Below are 22712 nucleotides of genomic sequence, written 5' to 3' on the forward strand. Positions count from 1 at the left end.
TTTCATCTCTCAATGGATGCAATATATGGCTACAGGAAACATGGTAGTTTAAGGAATCTACTTCTCCAGGATTCACTCAGCTGCTCACCTGCAGTAAACATGTGGGTGGAACTCTGTGCTTCACTGTGGTTCCACTGAACCAACAGTACCATGCAACTGTCCCTCCTGAAGGCAATTCCAGTTCTCTATTCTTGGCTTCTACAAATTTGCATATAATACCATGGTCATCTCCTTCCCCTCTTCCAGAAAAAAAACTACTAATGATAAAAATCAATCTATCACCTTACTCCTCCTAGTACACTTAGTGAATTATTTAGCCAACAGATTACTTGCTGAATATGTATCTCAAGGCTGAAACTTTTAAATCTGAACTGAATTTAACACAAATAGTTTGTATCACTTTACAGGAAGATTGCTAAGCCTAGTAAAGGTAAGCAACCATATCCTTTTATGTCCTTTCTGTTACCCCAGCAGCTCAAAGATAAAGATTTAAGACCTTTAAATCTTAGCTTTAATATGTAGGAAACTGCTGAATTCCTACACAGCCATGAATGGGAAAGTACCAGTCATCATGTTCTAAATCTTGTGAGTTATTTTAATTTCACTGGAATCTTTGAAATGGTCATTCAGGCAGAGAATAAGATTAGATTATGCCTAAACACTTCCACCTTTGAGGTTAATGCATAAAACCACATTTAAGAGGGTTTGTCCCTACTGCCCATCATTTTTCCCCATTTACTTTGTAAAAGCATGCATAAAAGCAAAGGACAATAATTTTTCCAGAGTCAGTGCTTAGTCGGACCTGAAATATTGTATTATTCTTTGTCCCTGAAGTGAAACAGCTATTAACTTGCAAATTTCTAGCTTGTTTTTTAGAAGTCAAAACTACTGGTAATGCAATAATGCACAAAGATTCCAATTTCTGTGTTTAAGCACTCCCTGTACCACCTGCCTTTTTGTAAGCAGGTTCTTAAGTCATAGGTGTGACTGAAATTTTAGCACAAAACAGAAAGCTCCGTAACACAAAATAGCTGTTCTACAGCAAAAGTCCCAAGAAATTTAATTCCTATCCTGAAGGCTTCAACACACACAGAGTGACACCAGGATTCCAACTTCCCCAGGAGTAACAGTATCCTCTATTGAAATACATCTCTCCCCCAGAAGATAAAGTAGGTTACAAATACAGAGACTGCTACTTTGGAAGGCAGGAAGAGACACAAAAAAAAGGCTAAATAAATATGAAACCAAATTTTATAGATCCAGTTTTACAGATAATGTGGTAATGCTAGTCCATACCAATGCTGATACTAGTCAAAATAGGAAAAATCATCATGGTACCAGTTACATTACTGATCTCAGTGCATTTACATTTCTAAGGCAGACAAGAAAGGTGATGTTCAGACAAGCAGGTACAGATTTTTACAAAGCATCTTGTCCAAGAGCAGAACTATCTACTTACTGGCCTTTGGTTTACTTTGTACTATAGTACAGATGAACTCCATTTGGGTTGAACTGTGCTCTCAGAGAACACTTCTGACAGGCTGTCCGTTCTCCTGAGTAAATCTGTAAATACTGTCTGACCCTCATGTAGGAACTGGAATTATAGCAAATTTCTCATCTATTACATTGCATGGATTTGAGCATTTTACTACTATAAGATACAAAATGTGATTTCACATTTCAGCTTTTAAGCTGATATGTTTTGTCATCAAAGTAAATGCTATGTTTCATGTACTTGTGTCAGTGTGCTACGAATCACCCAGAAGAACAAAGGAAGACCAGAAGTCCTAATCAGTTTCTGAACTTTGTTCATCTTCAAAGTATAAAAGTGAACTGGAACAAAAATTATTTCTTCTTTGAATAACTAAGGATTTAAACTGACAGAAAAAGCTATTTTCACTGGATCCTGATGACACACAAGGAGGTTTTGCTTGCTTAAGCTTTCAAATAGTGCTAAGAGCAATGTCTGTCAGGCAGCAGTTCTTTGAGTCTAGAAGGCTTCCTGTGAAACACCTTCCATTCAAAGGCTGCCTCATGATACTGACACATCCAAGTTACACATCAACCATTATCTCAGATTCCCACTGAAAGTTGACTGAAATTAAGTCACTAAGGACACAATGACAAGACCTGAGTTTAGTTAATACAGCACATAAAGAAGCAAGATGTTTTGCAGTGCTTGTGAGAAAGCACCGAAGGGTTTACAGATAAATTAATCCTGAATTATATACTTTATTACTACACTGATGAGTGACAAAATGGTTGATCGTGTAATCCAATTAAAACCTTTCTATATTTTTTCATTAGATGACAGAAAAGCTAAAATACAAAATTCAACTGAATAAGTATTGAACACAGAGGCATAATTTTACAATTTAAATGTATCAATCAAGTCAACTTTACATATTTCAGGAAAAGCTAATTATTTTCTTTTAGAAATTAAATGATGAAGCATTAATGAGGTTTCTCCAGAAATGCTTTACAACATCTAAGACACTGCTCGTAAACAGTTTCAAAGTCCTTTTCATTCCCCTAGAAAAGAAGAGAGGAAAAAGACTGTAAGAATAGCAATACTAACTAAAAAAAAATAAAAATTGCATATGGGTTTCTCCATTGTCATTAATGCCAAATAACAGACACAAGGAAAGAATAAAAATGGTGCAAATACATGGTGATAGTTTTTGCATATTTCTCTCTAATTTGAACTCAAGGATTTCCACAAACACTGTGACTTTGTATTCAACAGACCCAGATGACTTTCCTTCACATATTTTCTTCACACATTTTTCTTCTATTCACTTTTTTAGCCCTTATAATTTTTTTCCCTTTTTCTTTACATTCACACTAACCTGTCTAGTTGAGTTTCACAGTTTAATGAAGCACTGTGCAGAAAAGGAAAACAAAACAAAACTCTTAAGTTTTGAATCTGCTTCCCCCATTAAAACCATTTCATATTCTCTACTTCCTGGGTAATGAAGAGCAATTCCTTATTTAGTTTTTCCCATTACATCAAGATTTTATAGAACCCTACTGCATCTTTATCCACTTCTGTTTGCTAAACTGAAGAATATTAATCTAATTGTTTGCTCTTGGCTTGTATTATTCAACTTCTTTGACTACCTGTGTCCATGCCTTTGTCTCTATCTTTCCTCATTACATCCTCTGCAAGGAGGCTGATCAATCAGGGCTTCACCAGTATTGAAAATATAGGTGCACTGCATTTAAATGTAAATAAATGCAAGCATAAAGACATGTTATCCTTTCCTAATCCAGTAATTTATATTCTTTCCTTGTCATTAAAAAAAAAATATGTTTACACTTGGCTTTGTATAACTTTACATTATATGTCACATGCCAACTGTGGGATCTGGAAAGATTATATACTACACATACACAATTTTTAATCAAGCCACCCAAAGAATTTCTTACACATACATAGTACGGATCTTCAATAATAAGCTGTTTCTGTGGATCATAACTTCCAAGTAGCTCAATTTTGGCCTTGCAGTCTTTAACTTGGTTGCTTTTCCTGTTCAGATCTCTGTAAAAGAGAACATAAAATTTTCCCCTGAATTTTTTGCCAGAATTTTGGCATCAACACAAGATGTTCATGACCATTTCTAGACAACACAGGAAAATAACACACGTCTGGACTCAATCCTGTGGACCCTACACTGCTGCTTGGTTTTGTTTCTTTCCTTTTGTGTGGGGTCTGGTTTAATTGAGTATGGAAGACATACACATAAACTTAATTCAGAGCATAAACAGTCAGGCACTCAACCTGTAGCTTAACAAAACTTTGTACCAGTCAGTTCAGCAACTTCTTCCTCAAATCAATTATTAGTACTTTCAGTATCTACCCTTAGCTTGTGTTGAACAAAAACCAATGGAAATTATCCAGATATTTCTCCAGAAGTATGAGTAAGCATCTCCTACCTGTTCAAAGCCAGATTAAATTGGTATACTGCAAGTTCTATCAATACTACCTCTAACTCATGTCAAGTCCTACTACAGTCAGTTAACAGAAAATGGTAAATGAGTGATCTACATCTGTTTTCCTTTTGATATACTGTAACATTTTATCAGTTGTCACATCCTCTTCCTTCTACATCACCTCTCATTGATAAAACATTCTGGTTTTGAGATGGCATTTTCCCCATCTACTTACAAATGGCCATCTATGATCCCAAAGGCAGTTAAAATGCACCTCTCATCATCTCCAGAGTAAAGGCAGCTCAGTACTATGATTTTCACAATGAACTGCCAGAACATACTAAATTCTTTTAGTATTACACATTTCCATACCAAATCATCATTTTACTTAACATTAAAAAAGGCAAAAAAGCCCCTGTGAATACTTAGTCATAAGTCTATCAGTATTCAGAAATTAAATTTCTAATTACTCATTCTTATAAATTAATTTCAAATAGTTTAGAAATAGCAATGAGACCACAATACTGGTTTTGCTTGAAGAAAAACCAGGGCTCCTCTTTCAACCAAGAAGGTATTGCTTGAATTTACAGATTTTCAATAAATTCTCTAGCCTTTTATTATTGGAAAAAACATCAAACCATTTTCTTAAAGGCTTCTGACAGACCACTTAGTGAACAGGAGAGGGCCAGATGGCTCTGGTACTAAAGAAAAGGGATGTCCCAAATCTTCCTTTTCTGACATGAGGCATTCCATCAACACCTGTAATCAGCTTGCCCTCCCAGTGCTACAAATGGTTGAACTCAGTGCAAGTTTAAGGTGAAACTGTAGTGTAGCAGTAGCAATATCCCAGTTGTAGTTCTGACATTTCTTCTGCTCTATAGTTCATATCATATAAATTGTTAATTGAAGTTTCTGTTTAAGAATTCAAGTGAAAATAGAAGTAAGCCTAGTCACGTCATTGCCTGAGACACTGCAATCAAGTCAAGTGTTGTATACCCTTTGTTCATGCAGACTCTGGAAGAGAGGTCATTCAGCATACTCTAGAAAATTCAATAAAATCATACTTATTTCAGTGAAGTGGTGCTGCTTCTAGAAGTCTTTATGTTCTACTAACAGGGTTTCATTTGGGTTTTGTTTTGTTGTTGGTTGTGGTGGTTTCGGCTTTTTTAAACTAACTTGACAATAGCCCTTACAAGCACTTTGAAAGCTCAGCTCCTATGTATATACATATGTACTCATATCTATATACTTGAGTAGAAATTTTGTTAGTGATACCCAGTTTTTACACTAGGCAGCTACTTCACGAAATCTTTCTAAAGAGCACTTAATTAGAACACAGCTAACAATAAAACAAGATTTCCCCCAGCTAACAACTCTGCTTATTTCAGAGCTCATTCTATTTCTATAAAAAAAGTAAAAAAACCGTTACCATATTTAATCCTTTCCAAGTTGCCACAGTTTTTCTGTTAAGTACCATGCAATTAGAAAAACAGATCAGTTCAATCAAGACATTAAGTACACCCTCATTCTTAACTATACAGGCATCAGCTGTATATAGCACAAAGTACCTAAATTTCCATCCTTAATCCTTGATTGGCACATATCACACAAATAAACCATTGACTTCTAGCTCATTAAACTTATTAGAAGTGAAGAATCTATCCTAATAGGATATCATTCACATACACGTTTGAAAAAAAACCCCAAAACAAAAGAACACCAAGACAAGCTAAGCAGTAAAATGTGACATCTGTCTTCAAAGTGACTTATGAGACATCACTATAAGTAATCCACATGAATTTGTTCAATTTCTTCATACATTACCTTAGATTGTTCTCATCCATGCAAAGTATATAATCAAAGGTCTGGAAATCCTCTTTAGTAACCTAGAATTAAAAACAGATGCTTTAGCCTACAAGCTTCATTTGATTTATAAGAAGAGGAAAAAAAGTATTTTCAAATTCTGTATCTCTGATTTACTAAAAAAGACACAGGTGGAAAGAATAAAACTGCATCTTCATAAATTTTTACAATAAGTTGTGGCATTTTAAATATACTTTACCATGATTATTTATCCATTTCTGCAAGAATTCCATAAAAAACTCCAAGTCAGCTATTCAACCAATCTTTCCTTTTTTTTTATTTTTTATATTTCATGCAGCAACTTAGACATCATTACAAGTGACATTTCTAGTACTTTTCAACTACTAAAACTAAAGCAGATTTCCAAATGTGGAAACTGTGCAATAAAAATGGTTAAAAATAAAACAGAAAAATTACTTTCTGGATAGAACAACAAAAATGTAGGTAACCCGGAATCACTTGCGATACTTCCAGTCTAGAAATTTGCCACTGCACAGGAAAAGTTACCAGGTGAAATTCAAAGCTGAAGTATCATGGTATGAGTTACAATCTCTTAAAAACAAATGCATCCACAATATTTTAGGCCATGTAAATTCACAAAATTTATAGTATGATGTGAAAAAAATCTATTGTAATCTTCCTACCATAATACAATCTGTTCTTTTTCTAATGTCATCTCTACTGTTATAAAGACAGCTGCAGATATTTACCTGTCATTGTATTTCAGTTTACATTTAAGCCTTAGCTTAGGCTAAAATGTTCCCAGCCCATGCCCACAATGCTAGTATAGGGTTTTGAACCAAGTGTCCATAATGAGGATGAATAAAAAGAATAAAATCTATAATGAGTTCACATTAAGACTGCATTTCACACAGTGGCCTATGTGTCCTATGTGAAGTATCATAACCAATAAACTTGGAAAGTTTGTTCAGAACAGGTTTTTCTGACAGGCATCTCTGGGAAGGATGGGCTAGAGAGGTGAGTAAGCAAGTAAACAGACAAAAAGACAAAACATCATACTGTAAGTCAGAAGTTTAACTTGTAAAAATTACTTACATACTAAAAAAAGATTTAGATGGCAAAACATCCATTTTGTGCAAACAGCAAATAGATACTGATTAAGCTCCCATAACAGGGAGTAAGAAAAGACAGACAGAAATTATCACCAGAATAAAGCCATAAATGAAACATTCCACACAAAGAGAATTGAAGGGGTGAGGTGTGTTGGGGAAGTATGAGAAAAGAAAGGGTTAATGGTAAAAACTAACAGACTTGTTTATTTTCACTGTAAAAATATTTGCTGTATTCATGCAGTGCCTCTGACCTATGAAAATATTTTTGCAGTGGAAATAGCTCTGTTTTCCTGGCAAATCTAAGCAGTACCTCTACAAGCTGCTTCTGATTGCTCTACACAGCTAAATACAGGCCCCTATGAAAATATGAGGGCACAGATTTCTTTGTTATACAGACATATGTAAGAAGAAAAATTAAGAAAAAAAGGAAAAACACACCTGCCACACTTCCCACTTGACAATGTTACAGTTATTATACTATGACCAGCACTAACACAGATGCAAATGCAGCCCTAAAACCAAGATTACCATTTGGCTTCTGCTCTTAGGCCCTACAGCAGCATCAGATACAAAAAGCCTAATTGAGCAAACTCCAGGGAACTGAAGATATTCCTCAAAACTATGAAAACTAGTATTTTGGGGGAATTGAGGACATAAAAATTTATGTACATTTTGAGAAGAGTAGTGGAGAGTTCAAGTTCAACTTTGGATGGAACTACGCAGACAACAATAACCTTACATTAAAAAAATGCATATAACCATTATTAATTTATTTGTTAAACATTTCCCTTTATTTACAGAAGAAAAATCTCATTTTCTCTGTCTAAAACCCCAAGAGAAGCAATAATCCTCAAATTTATCCAGTTGTGAAACAGTGTTTAATACAACCTGCTTCTAATCTCAATTTCATATTTAAGGCAAATGCACGGTATGAGTCATAGGAAAATCAATTTTGGCCTCAGCATGAATAAAAGTGAAACTGATTAAAACTTATCTGGTTTGTGCATGAAGACTAAGAGCTTAGAGAACTGCAATGGGTACATAAACACACAGCAGCCCACCATGGGCTAAAATGTCAACAACTCTTTATTTTGTATATACATTTATTTTTATACTTCACCTTTCACTTAAAAGATCACTGCATATGATGGTAGGATGCAACCGACTTAACATTCCCTTTTACATAAATCATTCTTGTAGTTTTGAACTAAAAAAAGGTAAAATCCATGATTATCATAATTATGCACAAAATTACATGAAAGAAAATGACTTTCACTGGGAGAGTACCAGTATTCCACAGGAGTGAAGAGGATAATTGTATGAGGTACTTATCTTAAGACAGTATTTCAAAGGCAACAAAGGTAAATCCCTGCTCTCTATTTCTGCAGCTTCTGTATTAAATTTTCCTTAATCTGTTCTGAAACAAGTCTCACACAAAATTCTATCCTTGAGTTTGTCTCTAAAACAAACACAGTTCCACTTGTATTTATCTGACCACTCTGAAAAGTCCTATTTTACACTCTTGAGTACCTCTCTCTTCAGAAGTACGACAAGACCATAACAAGTCTGCAGTTTAGAGAATCAACAGAGACCATTTGACAGAAGTTTGGAAAAAAAAGTAAACTGGAGTTACATAGTTAACATCACTGCAAAATGAACAGTTACCTGCAGCTCAGGGATTTGAAGATTTTCTTTAAATTTATAAAAGAAACTGCTTGTACTGGGATGTTTTAGACAAATTTTCATCCTCTTAGTCTTTCATTTTATTGTCTCGTTCTTGTTAATTTTCTCTCCCTGTATATGTAACATTTTAGGGTCTTCTGCTTTAAGAATCTCTTCATTTGCTAGAATGTATAAGCAAATGTCTTCATTAAAGTGTTTCCATTCCCTCTCTGCCAAAGGAGGATATATAGATTCATTTCAAGGCAGAGGATCAACTCATTTTGGGTCCTTTGCTTTAGTTTAACTACTCTAGGAATATCCAAGAACAGTTCTTAAGTTTCCAAGGCATATCTTCTAAGAAAACAAATATGTTACACTGCTGTGACTGAAACACTGGCTGAATAGTTTCAGTACCATTTAGCTTGTATATTGCCAAATAATGATGTTTGCAAGCACTGATAAATAGTAAATCCAGAACTTGTAACAGGAAAAGATTACAAGACTTTTTTTAGTAATTATTCTAATAGTAAAATAATGAAAAATCTGAAATGTTGCTGTGCTTAATTCTGTTTATTATATAAAGGGAGATTAACATCAGGAGAGGTCAGTAGAGGGCAATTGACTAATTGGGAGAATTTATTTTAAAAAGTCAAAAAACTAAACATGTGGTCTTTGAAAGTGAAGAAAGTAAATATGACCTCAGTACGGTCTAGCAAAATTCTGAAGGGAACAGAAATGTAAGATAATACCAAGACTACTTGATCTTTTTGTCAGTACAAGAACTAGTGGCATAAACTCAAACTAAGTAAAGGTCAAGCCCTAAAGGAATATCTTATATCCAGAGAATAGTTAACTGAAGTAAATTATGTGCATTTATTTGAGTGTCTGAATTATTTAAATAGATGCAGACACATTTACTTCCAATCTGTCTGGAATGCAGCATGGAAATACATGTTCTTTTGTTAATGAAAACAGATACGAGTTTTGGTTAAAACTTAGAGGATTTCACTAAGTGACAAACCTGTCTTATCCTTAAGAATGCTTCAAGGGTATGTTTTCCTCTGAAGTTACCACCAACTGTGCTACTAATCTTGGGTTTGAGTGCTTTCATTCTAATTTAGCACTCTAAATATTTTTAAAAGATCTTCATGCAAGAGCAGAAGCTTTCTGTGACAGATGAACAGGTATTCTACTTCTTTTTGGACTTGTTAAATAAATATGCAATTTTTTGCTGAAGGATGCATCACAGATTACTAGAGTAAATCCATTTTTAAAAAGTATTTAAAAAATGCCCAAAATACTAAACATTTAAAGGCAAGATTTTTCCATAATGCACAAACTGCTCCAATGCTTCCTAGTTATACCTCCAATGAAGCTTTGTAACAAGAAACTCATTAAGCTCAACTAGAAAAATAAGGCCACTTTGAAGTCCTTTGAAAAACTACATATAGTATTTATTACTTGATGCTTAACCATGCACTGGTCAAATGACTTCCGTGATTGCAATGGTTAGGGCTAAACAAAGCATGGGTATGAATAAAAAAGAAAATACACTCTCTTCTACCTGCCGTGCTTTATGGGCTGTCTCAATGCCATGATTTCTTAGACAGCTTAAAGCCCTTGAATCTGGGGAGCGCCCCACGTTCCAGTCTGAAACAGCAGCACTGTCTGTCCTCCACTGTAACAACAAAACAAATACATACACATATTTAAAGAAAATTAAAGTACAGTACCTGCCTGGCAATATGACTCATGGGAATGCCATGCTTCTTCATGCAATTCTGTCCTCGATAGTCAGGAGGGCTTCCTATTTCATAGGTAGATGTTGCTGCACTGTCTATCCTCCACTACAGAAAAACAAATTTATATTTTTAAGTTTCCTTTCTCACTGCTTACAATTCTAACTGGCTACAAGACAGTAATTTCTTAGGCAGGAAGAAAAATAAATAGCTTACCTTGTGTTCAACTTTTTCATCAGTTACGAGTTTTCTAAAAACTGCTTCAGCTATTGGAGAGCGACAGATGTTTCCTATGGAAACAAGAGATTAAAGTGAATTTTCAGACTATTGAAACAAAAATATCAATAATTGTGTGGATTTTTCAGCGCAAATCAGATTAAAGATTTTATTTACTTAAACAGAATGTATATTGCTTATGTGAAAACCCAGAGTCCTGCACCTGGGTTGGAGCAATCTCCAGTATCAATACAGACTGTGGCATGAAGGGATTGAGGACTTGGGGACACCAGTGGATGAAAAACTGGATATGAGCCAGCGGTGTGCATCTGCAGCCCAGAAATGCAGTCCTTGGCTGCATCTAAAGCAGCATGGGCAGCAGATCAAGGGATGTGAGTCTGCCCCTCTACTCAGCTCTCATGAGACCCGACCTGAACTAGTGCATTCAGCTCTGGGGCCCCCAGCACAAGAAGGACATGAACCTACTGGGGTGGGTCCAAAGGAGGACCATGAAGATCATCAGAGGGCTGGAGCACCTCTCAGTGAGAACTGAGGTTGTGCAGCCTGGACAAGAGAAGGACTGGGGAGATCTTAGTGCAGCCTTTCTATATATAAATAGTACTGTAGTGACAGGACAAGGGACAACTGTTTTAAACAGAAATGGAGAAGATTTGTATTGGACATGAGCGAGAAATTTTTATTTTTTTTTTTACAATAGGGGTAGTGAGACCCTGGAACAGGTTGCCTAGAGAAGTTGTGGGTGCTCCATCATTGGAAGTGTTCAAGGCCAAGCTGGATGGATCTTTGAGCAACCTGGTCTAGTGGAAGGTTTCCCTTCCTATGGCAGGGGGGTTGGAACTAGATCATCTAGCTGATGATCCCTTCCCACCCAAATCATTCTATGATTCTGTACTATCCATCAGTCTCTTGAAATGCATATTATTATATGAAACATAATATATGAAAATAAATCATTAAATAGCAGGAATATTGTGTAAGCACATCCCTCTCTTCTCCTTCACAAAGAGTATGTGATCACAGAAGACCACACAAAATTACGAAATTTAAATGGCAGCGTATAATTCTTATCTTCAAATCTTCCTACACACTGCCAAATTTTAACTAATATCATGTAGTGGGTTTCTGTGGCTGGGTTTTGGTAGTGGAGGGGGGGCTACAGGGTTGGCTTCTGTTAGAAGCTGCTAGAAGCTTCCCCTGTCCGGAGGAGTCAATGCCAGCCGACTCCAGGATGGACTTGCTGCCGCTGGCCAAGGCTAAGCCAACCAGGAGTAATAGTAACACCTCTGTAATAACATATTTAAGAACAGAAGGTTGTGGCGCAGAAAGAATTCCAGTCAGGGAAGAGCGGAGTGAGAACATGGGAACAAGGCAGACATCAAGGTCAGTGCAGAAGGAGGGGCAGGAGGTGCTCCAGGCACCAGAGCTGAGGCCCCTGCAGCCTGTGATGCAGACCATGGTGGAGCAGCTGTGCCCCTGCAGCCCAGGGAGGAGCCCTTGCTGAAGCCAGTGGATGCCTGAAGGAGGCTGTGACCCTGTGGGAGGCCCATGCTGGAGCAGGGTCCTGATGGAGACCTGCAGCCCATGGAGAGGGAAGCCCACACTGGAGCAGGTGTTTCCTGGGTAGGACTTGTGGCCCCTGTGGGGGACCCATGCTGGTACAGCTCATTTGTGAAGGACTGCATCCCATGGAGAAGTGACCCATGGGACAGCAGTTTGGGAAGAGCTGTTGCCTGTGGGACGGACTTATGCTGGAGAGGTCCATCAAGGACTGTCTCCCATAGGAGGGACCCCACGGGAGCAGGGGAAGGGCTCCTCTCTCTGAGCAGCGCCAGAAACAACAACTGACCGTAACCCCCATTCCCTGTCCCCCTGCACCACTGGGGGGGAGGAGGGAGAACATGGAAGGAAGGAGGGGTGAGGGGAAGGTGGTTTTAAGATTTTTTTTTTCCTAACTCTTTGGCTCCTATCCTGTTAGTAATAAATTTAAATATCCCCACTATGAGTCTGTTTTGCCTGTGAAGGTAATCAGTAACTGACCTCTCCCAGCTCTTATCTCAACTCATGAATCCTTAGCTGTATTTTTTTCTCTCCTCCGTCCAGTTGCAGAGGGAGAGTGAGAGAGTGGCTTTAACAGGTACTTGGCATCCAACCAGGGTCAACCCACTACATACTACTTTCAATAATGCATGAACAATCATGAATATTTGCCTAAAGTATTTACATTACTACCTACCTGTGAACAAAAACTTTTGGACAACTCCAAAACACAGCCACCACCATTGTGAAAACAACATAGTGAAATGACTGAACAACCTGTAGTTTAAAATGCTCTTGATAACTGAAGTCACTGCAGATCAAACAGAACTCTCACCAAGAGCAGCTTCCAGATACCAATTCCAAATCCCCCTCAAAAAGAATTCAATGACACAAGCACTAAAAACAACTCAGAAAAAAAGATTCCAAACTTTTTTAGTCCAAAATATGGAGGATTAGGAACAAAACATAACATGTGGTAAAAAGCTGAAGTGCTGTCAATCAGCTAACAAACAGTTAAGGTACTTAATTATATACATACATAATCAGTGTTCCCTTCCAATGGCCTCCAGTTGCACTAGCCACTTGATCTGACCTTATTTTTAGAAAGAACCTGTTTCAACAATGCAGTACTGCCCCATTAAAAAACTAGAAATGATGGAGCTATAGCATTTTTGCTCGCTGCTGAAGCTGTAACTAAGTTAACCATCTATGGTAGATCTCTTAAAAATGAATGCAGAAATTCATATTCTTGAAAAAAGAATTAACTGTCTCAACAAAAACAAAAAGCCTATTCGGTGATTACTTTAAGTCTTTCTACCTTTTCATCCTTCAGAAATTTTGAGTAACTAGATAGATATTCATAATATTTGAGATGTCACCAAGATGACAATAACTCATACACTCAAATCTTCACTTTCCATCAAACAGAATATGTAACTTTGCTCATTACTGACTTTTGAGCAGACAAGTACAAAATACCAGAAATGGCAAAACTCACTTCTGTACCTCTGAATAGAGGACTCTTCTGCTACTGATTCTTTCCAAATCTCAAACAGTAAAAAAAAACCCAATGCCCATGAACAAAGCTAAATTTCCATAAGCAAAAAGAAATTTTCAGATCAGGCACTTAAGCTCATTTTCATGCCTGTATTTTCAAACAAAGCACCAAGGTAGACACTTCACTTCTAGAGAGAAAAGCTGGTATGATCTGGATGTTTAATAACGTGCTGTCACTCATGCCAACTATAAAATTCACAAAGAGGGAAGTGAAGGACTGAAGCAATACAAATTGGCTGTCAAAGATTTAGAGAACATTGAATCACTAAATGGCAAAAGGAACGGGCTAATCATTGAGAAATTGATCTTGCTGAAATACTAGGTGAATTCTGATGGCAGTAGATCTTCCAGGAGAAGACATACTATTTCTGTTGTTTGAATTAGTTTATTCCATGCACAGAAATGAAATCATTCTTGGAAGAAAAATAAAACAGTAAAATTTTGGGTTTTCTTAAACAGTTAAGTGAGAAAATAGGTTAGTATTATTAATTATAAAAATGTTTTAAAATATGGTAATAAATAAAAAAAATCTCATTTCTTTACTTGAGTACGTGAGTTAAGCATTAAACAATACAATTTCAACAGGGAACGTGGTACAGCATAAGATAGAATATAGCCTTCGTATCGGTGAGCCCAGTCCTTCAATATTGCAAGCATATACAGCATCACTTCTCTTAAAAACACATCCAGCTCCCTTTCAAAAAGCATCATCTATCTTTAAAGGCTATTCCAGATACTAATTTCCTGAAACCTTCTAATTTCCACTTAAGCCTGTGCTCATCTGATCTTGGTTAACATCACTCTCTACCTTAAAAACCTTTCTTTCCTTCAACAGATACAGAACTCTTGCCAAGCATAGCTGTGCTGAACTAAACAAACCAAGTTCTCAATCTCCTCATGAAATTGACCCTTATCTAATCCCTCCAGTTAAGTCAACTCTGCACTTGTTCTAATTTGAATTTATTTTTCTTGAATGCTGACAAATAAAATCACAGACTACACTGCAGGAAAAGTTTGTTCCAATTTGTCTTATAAAAGAAAAAAAAGTCTGACATATGTACTTAGTTCTTTTGAAAATAACCTGAGATAACTACTACAACATTTGACAAGTTCATGAGTATCAAATTTACAATCATCATCTCCTAATTTGTGCATTTCCTATCTTTCTGTGCTGCTTCAAACAGGTGTTCTTTACGTCTTCTTTTTAAACTATTAAATTCTGTTTCCATTACACCAGCTGTTGAGGCCATCTATTTCATCCTGTACAAAATTATTCCTCTGTATGAATGATCCCACACAACTGTGTGTGAACAGTAACTTTCATTACTACAGTCAACATTTTGGCAAAAAAAATTATTAATACTATTGGTCCTCATAACTCCTTACCTAGCTCCCAGAATTTCAAAATGGTGGTTTTGAAATAAAACTTCATGGCTTTTTCCATTTGTTTATCCTTCTGCTTCATATGGATTGAATTACTTGCTCCAAATTTTCACTCTTCTGTAACCTACTCACTACTTAAAATAAATGCTATAAATGTAATCTTTAATGATATCATATAAAAGACCATGATGAACAAACACCATGATCGCCAGCTGATTAAACTTATTAACTATCACTTCTGGCAATAACTAGAAATTACAGTTACATCATTTTTGAAACAAACATCTAACCTAGTTTGTGACTTAAAAATTAATGTCTTCCAGGACAACGCATTCCAGATATTACCAGAGGTATCAGCATTGTTAGGGAACTGCAGTCATCATTCAGATCTATTCTTGGCAACTACAGACAGAACCACAGAACTGACTTAGCAGCTCTTCTACCTGCACACTCTGCAATATTATTTTCATTCTAACCAACTCTTTTACCCTCACTACTCCTTGCAACAGTTATCGTTCATCTCAATATTGATGTAAAGTCCTATCTCATCCCACTGACATATGCAAACTTCAATCATTGTTTTCCAGTCACCTTTCCCACTATAATTTCTATCCACTTCACATCCAGTTTTACATCCCACATTGGTCTTTCCAGGCTTTCTGAGATCCCTTGCAGACGCACAGTATTCCCTAAGCTATGGATTGACAGCCGTATTTGGGGAGTGAAGGGGGAAATTTCACAAAAAGAATCATAGGGCAATTACCTTCCTCCTTGGACTTGAACCATATTTCCTTAAATGTTATCTACACTTCCTCTTTGCTACCTATCCTCCTCTAGTGTTCCTTTCTCCTTTATTGTATTTCTGACTGATTTGATCATGCTGATTTTATGTAGGAGATAACAGTATTCAAGTTTGCTGAATCTCCATCTTCTCCCTTCATTTTTTACATTTCAAGCTATTTAAGTTGTAGTGACATTTTCAATCACAGAAAACTAGTACCCAAGGTACCCAGATAGTGTTGACCCATTGAAATTAATCCCACAAACATCCCCAAATACGACAATACAAGGATAAGAAATTTGAATCACAGAATCAGTACTGGAACCATTTGTCAATCACTTCTAAGAAGCCAAGCTTTGTCACTCATTTTCTAGGAGCAATGACTTCTCTGATGGTTATCTCAGCCAATGCTTAATTTTTGAGTTCTTACTCCAGTCTCTGCACTAATCTTTGACCTATTCCCAGACAGAAATGGTAGCACTGGTTCTCCCGGCAGGAAAGACAACTTGAATCCATTTCATGCTCAAGTTCATTGCCCATTCTTAAGTATATTGATCCAATCATCTATTCCCTCAATTGGTTTTGTATCTTGGCTGTTCCTTATTCAGCTCCCCACTTCTTTCAGACCTTCCCAAATGAAAATAACAATGCTTTTCTTTTGTTCCTTTCTTTTCCTGTCTGCTGATTGTAGCAAAAGTTTTACTACATTTCATCCTCTCACATTCAAAAAACTGCTCTTATCTTTCCACACATGGTCAGTTCCTCCTAGAAATTGTAATAATGCTTCCTGGCATCATTTGCATCATTCAGCAGTTCCCCTTCATAAGCGAGTGTTTAAAACTAACTGCTCATAATTCTTTACAGTTAAGTCTATCTTGTCACACTTAGCATTCAATTACCTTTGTAAGGAAGCATTCAAGGCACTGATTTTAGTTCAGATTCCCTGATCTTTTCATCTGTGTGTGTGAAAACTTTCCTTGCAGTAAGGTTAGTTATACTGAATTATCAACTGCTGGAACATTATGCTTTTCTCAGCAACCTAAAGGTTGACCAGGAAAATACAAGTTTTCAACACATAAGCACCTACTCACAACAATCAGACTCAGTATGTTTTAAGCATACATCTTGTTTTTCAATTCCAAGATCTCTTTTACAACCATGCTTTCAACTCTCTAGTACTTCTGCATCATTCTGAAACACAGATTAAATAAGATATTGTATTCTTACAGGTATATTACCAGTGCTGCAGAGGTCATTTTCCTTACATTTATCTAACATTCTCTTCTTTATCCAAAAAATGTCATTATTTCTTTTTGTCAGCTTGCTAAGAATCCTCATTACAGCATCTCCTTTTCATGACTTCTTCAATGTCTTACCCAACCTATTGCTTTCCTGTTCTGCAGCTATAAATAGCATTTTGTCCCCTTTATGCCTAGTATTTGGCTATATCTAAACACATATAATAGATCGTGACAAATGAACTAGAAAACTCAAATCTCTCTGTCATCTAATGTCCTCATACCCAACAAGTTAATTGCCATTTCAGAAATGATTTTATGCAGTCTGGATCCCTGGTGACAGTACTCATACTCAGTGATTCACAACAAGCATTAATCTTCTGAGGACCCAGCCAAAACCATGTTGCTAAACAGTCCACCTGTCTTACAACTGTTCTTCCATCCAAGGAGGACATCAGTAAGCCAGTGCCTGGCCTAGAGCGCCCATTCAGCTTGTTATGTTATAGTGGACAAGTCATCAGAGAGGATGAGGCTGACTTATATAACACAGCATCATATTAAGCTCATTTCTGGAGCTCAACCATTAATTACATGAGCTATGTAAGTGTAAAATGAGCAAACTGCATTTTGGTTCACCTCCACTTTTAATTATTTCTTTGCTTAAATGGAAAAAAATTCTTTCCTGGTGTCTTTTCATATACTGTAATTACATATTTTTCTGAGTATTTCATTATTCTCTCAATGATGAGGAACCCTTATCATTAATGTAGTTATGCACATTAACTAGATTGTATTTTGTTGTGTAATGAATATCTGCTTATTTCATTACAAAGAACACAGTCAAGAGATATTTCAGTAATACGGTTCTTTCACAACAATGTAAAAAGAAAATGTAAGAATTGTACTTTCTGGGATCCACTCTCACTGGATGTGGCAAATTTAAGAATTAATATACCTCATTAACCAGCAAAGAATACTACAGATAAATGTGGTTCTAGAAATCTGTTTAGTACTCTTTTCAGCAATAATCTCAGCTATTATTTCTAATAAAATTTATAAGAAAAAAGTATCACTCTTCAAGAACAACCAGAGAAAATTAAGCAAACTTAAAGCAGGAAGAAGAAGAAACAACTTGCCTACAAAATTTAACTGAAAAGAGTGTATATTTCACTGGAAAAAAGAACTGCTTATCATGTCAATTAGCTTTTTCACACCACATACCATTATGGCTATTTTTTATAGCCCAGTAACACAGAAGAGGAAACTTAAAAGCTATTTACAATATGTGATTTGATTAAAAAACCCATCCCACTAACACTTGTCCTGACTTGTCCACCCAGTCCTCAGTCTTAAAATTAATAATTAATTAATATAAATTATTATATTATCTTACACTAATAAAAGCTCCTCAGACACCAACCTGCATTAGAAACTTATTACAGTGCAAATCATCAAGGGCTTACAAACTCATATGTATGAATTGTTTCACAAAAGCATAGTACAGTTTAGGTTGGAAAAGACCCTGAAGATCACTGAGTCCAGTTCTTAACCCAGCACTCCTAAATTGACCATTAATCCATGTCCCAAAGCACCATGTCTACAAGTCTGTTAAATACCTCCAGAGCCTCAACCATCTCCCTGGGTAGCCCTTCCAATGCTTGACAACTTTTTTGGTAATGAAACTTTTCCTAATACCCAATTAAACCTTCCCTGGTGCAACTTAAGGCAGTTTCCTCCGATCCTATCGCTTGTAACTTACTTCAGGTACTTGTAGAGAGTGATGAGGTCTGCCCTCAGCCCCCTTTTCTCTAGGCTAAACAACCCCACCTCCCTCAGCTGCTCCTCGTAAGACTTCCTCTCCATTCACCAGCTTCATTGCTCTTCTCTGGATATTCTCCATCACCTCAGCGTCTTTCTTGTAGTGAGGGGCCCAGCACTGAATGCAGGATTTGAGGCGCGGTCTCACCAGTGCTGAGTACAGGGGAACAATCACCTCCCTGGTCCTGCTGGCCACACTATTGCTGATAGTCAAGGGTGCCGTTGGCCTTCTTGGCCACCTGGGCACACTGCTGGCTCATGTTCAGCCGGCTGTCAACCAGCACATTCAGGTCCTTTGCCACTGGGCAACTTTCCAGACACTCTTCCCCAAGCCTGTAGCTCTGCACAGGGTTGTGACCCAAGTGCAGGACCCAGCACTTGACCTTACTGAACCTTTGGCTTTGGCCTCAGCCCATCCAACCAGACTGTCCAGATCCCTCTGCAGAGCCTTCCTACCCTCCAACAGATCAACACTCCCACCCAACTTGGTGTTGCCTGTGAACTTACTGTGGTTGCCCTCAATCCCCTCAACCAGATCATTGATAAAGATATTAAACAGGACTGATCCCAATACTGAGCTCTGGGGAACACCACTCACGACTGGCTGCCAGCTTCACCAACGCTCTCTAGGCCTGACCATCCAGACAGTTTTTTACCCAGGAAACAGCGCATCTGTCCCAGCCATTAGCAGCCAGTTTCTCCAGGAGAATGCTTTGGGAAATGGCGACAAAGGCTTTATTGAAGTCCAGGTAGACAACATCTACTAGGTGGATCATCTGGTCATGGAAGATCAAGTCAGTCAAGCAGGACCTGCTTTTCCTAAACCCATGCTGCCTGGGCCTGATGCCCTGTATGTGCCACATGACAGCACTCAGAATGATCTGCTCCATGACCTTCTCTGGCATCGGCATCAGGCTGACAGGCCTGTAGTTCCCCCAGATCGTCCTTCCAACCCTTCCTTTAGATGGGCATCACATTTGCCAACCTCCAGACAACAAGGACCTCCCCAGTTGACCAGGACTGCTCATAAATGATTGAAAGTGGCTCAGTGAGCACTTCCAGCAGCTCCCTCAGTGGAGGAAAAGTGTCTGGAAAGCAGCCTGGCAGAAAAGAACCTAGAGTTCCTGTTTTACAGCTGGCTGAGCATGAGCCAGCAGTGTGCCCAGGTGGCCAAGAAGGCCAATGGTATCCTGGCTTGTATCAGGAATAGTGTTGCCAGCAGAACTAGAACAGTGATCATCCCCCTGTACTCAGCAGTGGTGAGGCCACAGCTCGAATCCTGAGTTTAGTTTTGGGTCCATTACTTCAAGAAAGACATGGAGGTGCTGAAGTATGTCCAGAGAAGGGCAACTGAGATGGTGAAGAGTCTGGAACACAGTCCTATGAGGAGCAGCTGAGGGAGGTGGGCTTGTTTAGCCTGGACAAAAGGAGGCTGAGGCTCTGTAAATTACCTGAAAGGAGGTTGTAGCTAGGAGGGGGTCAATCTTTCCTCCAAGCCAACTCACAACAGGACAAGAGGAAATGGCCTCAAGCTGCGCAAGAGGAGAACTTCAGGATGGACATCAGGGGGAATTTTTTTCACCGAAAGGCTGGTTAAGAATTGAAAGGGGCTTCCCAGAGAGGTGGTGGAGTCACGATCCCCAAAGTATTCAAAAAATGACTGGACATGGCACTTAGTGCTGTGGTTTAGTTGAGAGACTGGTGTTTGGTTAAAGGTTGTACTTGATGATCTTGGAAGTAATTTCCAACCTTAATGATTCTGTGATTCTATTCTATGATTCTGTGATACTGCTCCCCATCCCTGTCTTCCAGCCCAGGGGGCTGGTACCTGGAAAACAACTGGTCTTACTGTTTAACACTGAGGCAAAGAAGGCATTACATAAGTCAGCGTTTTTCTCATCCTTGGTCATTATTTCCTCCTGCATCCAACAAAGGATGGAGATTCTACTGAGCACTCCTTTTGTTGCTGATGTATTTACAAAAACATTTTTGTTATCTTTAACAGCAGTATCCAGATTAAGTACTAACTGGTCTTTGGGTCTTCTAATTTTTCTCTCTGCGTAACTTCATAACATGCTTATAGACCTCCTGAACTGCCTGCCCCTTCTTCCAGAGGTCATAATCTCTCCTTTCTTCCCTCAGTTCCAGCCAAAGCTCCCTGTCCAGCCAGGCCAATCTCCTTCTCCGCTGGCTCATCTTTCAGCACACGGGGATGGTGATTACTACAGCCTTTGGAACATCATGTTTGGGAAGAAGGATTCATGTTAATTAAGATGTTTTTATACAAAAACATTTGTGTAGGCCACTGCTTTCCAAACATACAGCAACTGATAATCCCTCAGTGAAGGATGCTTTTCCTGAATTATTATTAGAGGCTGACTTTACTCTAAGGTAAACATCAGAACATATTTCACAAAACTAAACTCTTGTTTTGCTATTCAGTTAATCTGCATGTCTCCTGTTACAACAGAAAAGCAGATAATGAAAAGCCCAAACATTAACCAATAGTTTTGTAACAAACCTGGCAAAATGCCAGGGATTCGCAGCACACAGGTAAGATTATACAGGCTGGAACACAGGTAATGTTAAAAGCACTCCTAGATTAGAGTAGAGCACCATCCAGCTTGTTATCCCCTGATGGAAGTGTGTACAAAATGGGGCATGGCTCTGTAATCCGTGCAGCCAATTCAGCAATTTGTTGGTTGTGATCATCTTGTTTATCAGTAATTTATTGTCTTAAGCTTCAGAAAAACATTCAAGTCATTTCTGATCCCATCTACACTTCTATTTCCTATGACTCTGCATGACAGCATTTACAACATAAACACACAGAACATCTGTAAAACAAAAGTTTTCTATTTCTTCCTTTTGGTAGCCTTTCAAAAAATTCTTATTCTTTTCCCTCATTTTCATGACAGATCAAGATTTCATTATTAGATCATGACAGATCAGCCTCCACTAAATTCTTTTTCTTAAAGTCCTAACGTACTTTTCCTCTTTTTGCAGAGGTTGTTTCATTAACTTAGTCATTTTTGTTGCAGTCTTCTCTCCCTTTTCCATGCCAGGTGTTCCAAACAGCAAACCTGTGGGCAGGCTCCCTGTCCCCTACTGGCTGTTCAGAAGCCAAGAGCTGCACAACTCAGAAGGCTGTTCACAGTCACCACCCCTGATGGTGGTTTATGCGTGTTTAGCTGCTGCTCTTCCCCACGCACAACCTTTGCGCTTTTCAACACTGGACTTCGCCTGTTATTTCCTACTGATTCCAGAGAACTGCTAGGGTTGGAAGGGGCCTCTTGGAGATCACCCAGTCCAATTCCCCTGCCAAGGCAACGTCACCCAGAGCAGGTGACACAGGAACGCGTCCACGTGCGTTTGGACTCTCTCCAGAGTGGGAGACTCCACGACCTTTCTGGTCCGCCTGTTCCCGTGTTCTGCCACGCTCTGTGTAAAATTTCTCCTCATTACTCCGACCTATCAGAACCAGGGAGCAGTCAGATTACGCTTTCTGCCTTCCTGGCCACTGCTCCGGCTCTCCCCAACAAGGGAAACGGTCGGAGCTCCCTCGGGCGGGACGCCCGCGGCACCGGGGCGGGCGGGGCGCGCCGGCCCTGCCACGGGCCCTCGTCTCCCCGCGCTCCCAGCCATCCCCGCCGGCGCCCTGGGCCGAGGAGCGGCGTGCGGGAGCAGCGGCGGTCAGGGAGCGGGAGCAGTGCCGTCCGTAACGCGCCCCCGCCACGCTCACCCAGACACACGAACAGCACCGACTTCGCCTCCCCTGCCGCCATCTTCCACACGGGGACCTCGCGGCTGTCGCGCAGCCCGCGCCGCGCTTTACGGCACCGGCCGTTAGGGGCGGCCGCGGGATTCGCCTGTTTGGAGGCGGAAAAAGGGG

At 38.7% G+C, this 22712-nt stretch overlaps 1 protein-coding gene across 2 annotated transcripts; it reads right to left on the reverse strand.

Annotated features, from left to right (window-relative positions):
* Nucleotides 1-1233: 1233 nt before the first annotated feature.
* Nucleotides 1234-22691, reverse strand: ACP1 (acid phosphatase 1, soluble). Of its 2 annotated transcripts, none has more exons than XM_017814512.1 (6): nucleotides 22563-22691; nucleotides 10487-10560; nucleotides 10265-10378; nucleotides 5758-5819; nucleotides 3436-3541; nucleotides 1234-2532 (listed from the first exon to the last, which is right to left on the reverse strand). In XM_017814512.1, exons 1-6 carry the CDS (start codon nucleotides 22603-22605, stop codon nucleotides 2455-2457), a joined length of 477 nt encoding a protein of 158 aa, XP_017670001.1. In that variant the 5' UTR covers nucleotides 22606-22691; the 3' UTR covers nucleotides 1234-2454. The 2 variants fall into 2 exon arrangements, with proteins under 2 accessions (XP_017670001.1, XP_017670002.1); XM_017814513.1 differs by lacking the exon at nucleotides 10265-10378 and adding an exon at nucleotides 10096-10209 and having other exon boundaries at nucleotides 1701-2532; nucleotides 22563-22667.
* Nucleotides 22692-22712: the final 21 nt, after the last annotated feature.

The sequence above is a fragment of the Lepidothrix coronata genome, unplaced genomic scaffold (genome assembly GCF_001604755.1).
Source record: "Lepidothrix coronata isolate B3197 unplaced genomic scaffold, Lepidothrix_coronata-1.0 Scaffold45, whole genome shotgun sequence".
Classification (NCBI taxonomy): Eukaryota; Metazoa; Chordata; class Aves; order Passeriformes; family Pipridae; genus Lepidothrix; species Lepidothrix coronata.

Excerpts from the sequence above, each read along its gene's own strand:
- ACP1 (XM_017814512.1), bottom strand. The coding sequence starts at position 22,605 with ATGGCGGCAGGGGAGGCGAAGTCGGTGCTGTTCGTGTGTCTGG. Across the intron at positions 10,561-22,562 it reads GGTGCTGTTCGTGTGTCTGG|GAAACATCTGTCGCTCTCCA; the intron begins GTGAGCGTGGCG and ends TTGTTTCCATAG. Across the intron at positions 10,379-10,486 it reads ATGAAAAAGTTGAACACAAG|TGGAGGATAGACAGTGCAGC; the intron begins GTAAGCTATTTA and ends GTTTTTCTGTAG.